Genomic DNA, 6,742 nt, shown 5'->3' with positions numbered 1-6,742 from the left:
TCAATGGGGTCAGTGAAAGTCCAAATCTACTGAGCTCAGCCTGGATCGCTATGTACATCTTCAAATGAGTTTTACAGCAGAACAAGAGCACACTACATAGGGGAAAAAAGGGTAAATTAGGCAAATAATACTGTGATACACACAGCTTTCATACAGAAAAAGAACGGATATTGATAGAAGAAAATGTAGTCTTTTTTTTCGAGGCCATTTTCTGGGCACTATGACACAAATAAACATTGATTGAGGCCACGAATGCAGACACTCTTGTCTACATTTTTGGAACCTGGTATACCATGTTCCCCCGTATTAGTTGATGCCGCAGGAACCTGGTTTACCAGGTTCCCTTTAAAGGACAAGTTCACCCTCATAAACATAAGGATTGAGAGAATGTAGCGATATTAGGAGAACATGTCATTGAAAGTTTGAGGAAAATCGGACAATCCGTTCAAAAGTTCTAGAATTTTTGAAGTTTTTGTGCAGTAACCGCTGGATGAGAAGACTACTGCAGTGTATGAATAACTTAGATGTCACATCTTCTTCTTCTTCTTTCAATAAAGTACAGGCCACCTTGTGGTGTATCAGCGTACTGGTGTGGTGCTAGGTGCAGCCATGCATGTGCAGTGCATTTCAAAACGTTTGCTCATGAAGACACATATGTACAGTGCTAGTTAAAATGTGCTGCTAAAAACTGCTCCTGCCATCTAGCGGAGCTGGAGATGTTTCACCTCTTCCTTGAACATTAAAGGAGAGGTGCAATTGATGGCTTGGTCTGGTAGGCTGTTCCACAGTCGTGTTGTGTCCGGAATAAAACTTCTCTGGTAGATGAGGGTACGTGCATGAGGAATGTTCAGCATCTGGAATGTTCAGCATCATGTTCAGACCCTGCGGGTCCTGGGATTCGTGGATAGAATTGTATTGGATGGGATGTCTACATGAGAGTTCATAACACAATACATCATGTAGACTTTCACTTGAGCTCTACGTTCCTGGAGTGAGGGCCAGCCCAATTTATGAAGCATGTCGGTGACACTGCTTGTTCGTTGGTAATCCTGAAACACAAAGCGGGCATAACGGCGTTGTACCATCTCCAACCTGTTGATATTGACCTGTGTAAAAGGGTCCCATATTATGCTGGCATACTCCATGATTGGTCTCAGGAGGGCCAGGTAGCACAGCACTTTGATCTTTCTTGGACATGCATGGATGTTTCTTTGAAGAAAGGCACTGGTGGAGTTGGCCTTCTTGGCAACTTGATTGATATGGTGGTTCCAGCTAAGGTTGTTCTGAATGTGAATACCAAGGTATTTGGCTGTGTTGGTGTTTGCCAGTGGCTGGCCATGGATGTTGTATGAATTAAGAAGTGGTTTCCTCTTGTTGGTGAGGTGAAGCACTTTGCACTTGTTTGGGTTGAACTGCATTAACCAGTCGGTCTCCCAACACTGTAGGGCATCAAGGTTTTGCTGTAATATGTGGGCATCTGCTTCTGACTTGATTGTTTTATAAATCATGCAATCATCCGCAAATAACCTCACAGTGCAGTCGGTGGATAGACACTCAGGCAAATCGTTAATAAACAGAAGGAACAGCAATGGCCCTATGACACTTCCTTGGGGTACCCCTGAAGCAACGTTGACAGAGCTCGAGATGGAACCTTCGAGGATCACCCTTTGTGTTCTGTTGTGGAGGAAGTCAGAAAGCCAGTTGTGGAGTGTTCCCCTTATGCCGTAGTAATCAAGCTTGTAGAGAAGTCTGGAGTGAGGCACCTTGTCAAATGCTTTTGAAAAGTCAAGCAGTACGACATCAATCTGCTCTCTATTATCAATACCCTTTGCAAGGTCATGGATTGCTAGGGTGAGCTGGGATGTGCAAGACCTCTTCTTTCGAAATCCATGCTGGACATCTGACAAGATGGTGTGTATGTCGAGATGGTCCATGATGTTACTGTGAATGATGTGTTCAAGCATCTTACTGGTTACTGATGTCAGTGAGATGGGCCTGTAGTTGGAGGGATCATGTCGGTCACCTGATTTAAAGACCGGAGATATATTTGCTGCTTTCCAGTCAAGAGGAATCTTGCCTTGATCAAGAGATGCTTGAAAAAATATGGTAAGGATTGGTGTCAATTCTTTGGCTAATTCCTTCAGAAGTCTGGTAGGAATTTCATCAGGACCAGTGGCCTTATGGGGATCAAGTTCGGACAAGAGCTTAAAAACACCAGCGGGGGAGACTGAAATGTTTCCCATGCTTGGATATGGACTTCTATCCTTATAAGGGATCGTAGATATATCTTCATTCGAGTTAAAGACAGAGGAAAACTGTTGATTCAAGACATTGGCCTTTTGCATGCTATCAAGCTGCAAGGATCCACTTGGTGATTTTAGGGCAGCAACTCCACTTGCGTGCAACAATATAAGGAAAATATAAAGAGAATTTCACAAAATTCCATCTTTTAAAAAAAGTACATATTCCCTTGACTGGTTACCGACATATGTTAGGGGTAATATTATTCCCCCTGCCTTTAGAAAGAGACAAGTGCTCTTTTATTTTGCGAAAAAAGTGAAAATATGTTGAATTTTCTTTACATCTTCTTTATACTGTTGTACGCATATGACTCACAAGCTGTAGTAGTCTCCTCATCCAGCGGTTCCAACACAAAAATTTTAAAAATTCATAACTTTTGCATCGATTGTCCAATTTTCCTCAAACTTTCACTGATGTGTTCTACTAATATTGCTGCATTCTCTCAATCCTTATGTTTATGAAGGTGAACTTGTCCTTTAACCCTAAAAAGACTGGGGGGGGGGGGCCCTAAAAGGCCCCCCCTCGACATTTCGCGCGATTACTCAGCAACACGCAATGCTCTCGCCGCGATGCTCTATGACTTTTTTCTTTTGAGTTTCCCGCACATTTTGACACCAAATTTGTGATGCCCGGGGGTACGGTTCTGAAGTTACATAACTTTTTGTACATGCATGTGAGACCGAAAATGGCAAAAAAATGTGATTTTGTGTACAAAGTCAATGCAAATTGAGTTTTATCACATGGTTCATATAAATATGCTTATTTTTACTCTCAATGGCTAAAATCAATTTGTTTTAGTGGTATTATGCTTCAAAAAGGGTCTGCCACAAATTTTGCTGAAAAAAACAACAAAAACAAAAGGTCGAAAAAACAAAGAAATACATAAGAAATTCATAAAACAATAAAATAAATAAGAAATTAATTTTGATACCAAATTTTTTTTCAAGTACATTTGCTAAGAATGCTACAAAGAATATCTAGACCAAAAATGAGCACTTTTGGAGCTTTATTTACTGATTTAGATAAAAAAGTCTGATTTCTCGCATAAATTAGCATAATTAATCAAAATAAAGTAAAAGAAGACTATTTTGGAAAATTTAGATATACGATCTTGTAGATTACATCGCACACTACCATTGTGCAAATTTCCGCGGCGATCGCGCGATCCACGGCCGAGATCTTAAGGGGGGGGGGGGCCCTTTAGGCCCCCCCCCCCCAGTCTTTCGAGCTACCAAAATAGCCCAGTCTTTTTAGGGTTAACTCTTTATATGCCATGTTCGCATGTGTGACTCAGTCGACGGCGTGCCAAGGTTGCATATTCTACTCAAACACACAAACCCGCCCAAACTGATTGACAAAGTGTCAAATTCCACAGTACAATGAAAGCGTTTCTTTCAAATCCATTCATGTCACATGAAGTTTGCATTTTATGTGGTGATTGACTATCAAGCTGTTTCGGACTGGATGTGTGAGTAGATTTTAAGTTTCTGCCACTGTTTTTGTGTGCAAAAGTCATGCCTCTGCAATAATGTAGCTACTGGTCATTAAATGACAGGAAAACAATCATAGATTTACCATACAATTGATATCAAAGCAAAGTTTGATGTTTTCTCTTCAACATTGCTCATGACATGTCCAGGATAACAAAAATCTGTAAAAGTTACATCGATTTGAAAATCATAATGTTTTCCCAAAGCGTGACTATGTTACTGTCTCAGAATTATGTGGCACACACTGGGTTTTCACCTTGGCACATAAAGAAGTAAGGAACAGATTAAATGACACTGACACCAGGGTATGAAAAGTTAGGAGGGGAGGATGAGACCTTTTTGGGGTAGATCCATCCTCAAATGTTGCCAAACACCAGTTTTGCCGTAGAGGAGGATGAGAAAGTTACTTTGAATTGATATCATGGAGTAGGAGTAAAAAAATAAATGTGAGGAGTGAAGGTAAGACATACTATATTAGGTTATGTGTTATCGGTTTGATGTCAGTGAAAAGTCTCTTTCAATGTTCTCTAATTCCTCCTAAAGAATTATCTTGGTCTATTGACTGTGATGTTACAATACTAAAGTACCTTCTGTGTTTATTCAACATGAAAACGTGCATGAAACTAAGTTTTCTTTTTACAGAAAATGGTCCATTTCTCATGATTTTGATCAGTGTAAATCTTACTAATTATCTTATCTTATTGATCATCCAAGATGAAAAGAGTGGAAGTCTCTTTTGTATTTGAAAGCAGCGACTTATTCTTAATCATCATCTTTTGAATCAAGCTATTATAAAAACCTTCGTGATCCTCTTCACAATTTTTGTCTCCATCTTTGTTCCCAGGACAAGAAGCGTGAAGAAAACGAGGCGATGGAGAAACAGTCGAAGGGTTTGAAAGAAGCACGAAAGCCGGAGTTCAGGTCGGCGCTGGATAGATTTAAGAAGTGAAACAGAAAAGAAGATGATAGTGTGGATAGATGGTGTTACGGATATTGCAAAAAAGTTGCTGCAACCTCGTGTGGCTCTAGCATCAAAGATCAAAGGGTCAGAGTTCACCTCTTGGACATTAAAACTGACATGATGCAGGGAAGGCTGCAAAGGTGTTTTGCACGAACCTCTGGAATAACGCAGCGCTCGATCCCGAAGGAGACACTTGCTCATGCACAGGGACGAACCTGTTTGAGAAACAGCGTGTTCCCCCCTGTGTGAAGCTTGCCCTCAAGCATTTCAGAAAAAAATAAGCAGAAGGCTGTTTTTATACTCTTTATACACATGGATATGTATTAAGACCAAAGCAGACATTTGAAAATGAAGCTGTGTGTTAAGCCTAACTCAAGGAAATCCTCCCCCACCAAAAAAAAGAAGAAGAAAAAAAGAAAGAAAAGAAAACAAAAAGAAGAAGAAAGAAATGTGCAAGATCCCAGAGATATTTCCTGTTGATTTTTGTTTGATGTCCATTGGGCTAGGACTGTCCCTATTCAAAGAATTTTCATGAACCTTCCACGAGGTGACTGCACTAGAATTTATTTGCAGAGGCTTTCTGTATGTGGGGTGGACTGCACAAGATACTTATGGGGAGAGGAGGGGGTATTGTCCAAAGTTATTCTAGATAATCACAAGCTGATGTTGAAAGGGTCCATTGTGTATGGTGAAAAGATAAGCCTGTCCGGTGATCAGGAGGTCGTAGGTTTGAATCCTGCTCGAGTATGTACGCCCATGATTTTTTATCATGGCTACTACTAAAACACTGATCAATTCAGTGCTTATTTACGTCGATGTAGGGCAATTTGTCAATCAGTTGCAAAGCCTAAATTGGTTACGCAAATGGATTTCCTTCTTGGGTGTAAGCATAAATGCATACTTAGGTAATATTTGTTGTCCTGTTTACAGTTACGTCGTGTACAGTGAAAAGGAAAAAAAAAAACAAACAAACTGGTTACATAAATGGACTATTGTGCCACTGAAGGTACCATTTGCTTTTTCAATGTACCTGCGAACAACTGGTGATGAATGAATCAATTCATGTGGATCAAATTTGTTGTCCCCTTAGGCAGTCTTACATGCATGGGCTATACCCTTCAGGCAGTCTCTTGGTCGAGTAGCATGTTAAAGCTAGTAATTGATGGGCGAATTTTTGCTGAAAATAAGTGTATTGATGTGAATGAAGTAACAAAGTAATTCGAGTAAAATCATTACAGTGGATGCTTGTGAGAAAGAACCCTGATATAACTAACTGCTGGTAAAACAACTTAATTTTTCTTGTCCCAAATTTCTAAGTGTCTTTGCATATCGAAGTTATGGATGTCCTGATGTGGTAATTTTCAATTTGACAAAAATTGGTTGCACAGGTCCCGGTGAGTTTGTTGTAACAAGAATCCTCTTTATTCGATTTGAGGGAATAATCTGAGCAGTAATTGGTGTGCAGTGCACTCCCATTATAATGAACACGGTTTTAACGAATTTCCTGTTACAACGAAGTAAAAATTCAGGCCGCAAGATTATCCACGCTATCAATTTTTATTGTTTATTTGTTTGGTTATAACGAAATTTCGATATAACGAAAGAAAACTGCCGGTCCCGAGGACTTTGTTATAACGGGAGTCCACCGTAGTAAAGAATACAAAAAATATATAGTTTGTGGTGGTCAACAAATGGATGATGTGTCCAAAGCACAGATGTAAAAAGACAGGACATGGATCCCAAAATATAACCCGAGCAGTAATGTTACAGCATAGGAAAAGTCAAGACAACAAAAACATGAGTAGTTCGCCAGCCATCTGGACAAATCTTGTCGTAGAAGATGTATTTATTGAAGTGCACCGATATTGGAATGGTTGTACCATCAGAATAAACCAGCTTTTATTCTTTCACAGAAAATATATTCCGTTGTTTGTTCCTCTTTCTGTTCACTGTATTGTTACAGGATTTTTATGAAATGACTGCCATTTGT

General features: G+C 39.8%; 1 protein-coding gene across 1 annotated transcript in view; it reads left to right on the top strand.

The window, feature by feature from the left end:
* The window catches only part of LOC140240740 (WD repeat-containing protein 46-like), a 22,508-nt gene extending 15,835 nt beyond the window's left edge, over positions 1 to 6,673 (top strand). The window contains exon 14 of the mRNA XM_072320505.1: positions 4,636 to 6,673. Within this exon, the coding sequence (XP_072176606.1) occupies positions 4,636 to 4,740 (105 nt within the window). The 3' untranslated portion in view covers positions 4,741 to 6,673. The remainder of the gene's footprint in view (positions 1 to 4,635) is intronic.
* Positions 6,674 to 6,742: the final 69 nt, after the last annotated feature.

Source organism: Diadema setosum, chromosome 17, assembly GCF_964275005.1.
Source record: "Diadema setosum chromosome 17, eeDiaSeto1, whole genome shotgun sequence".
Taxonomy (NCBI): domain Eukaryota; kingdom Metazoa; phylum Echinodermata; class Echinoidea; order Diadematoida; family Diadematidae; genus Diadema; species Diadema setosum.
Note: the sequence above shows the minus strand (reverse complement) of the source record. Positions and strands in the feature narration are given on the sequence as shown.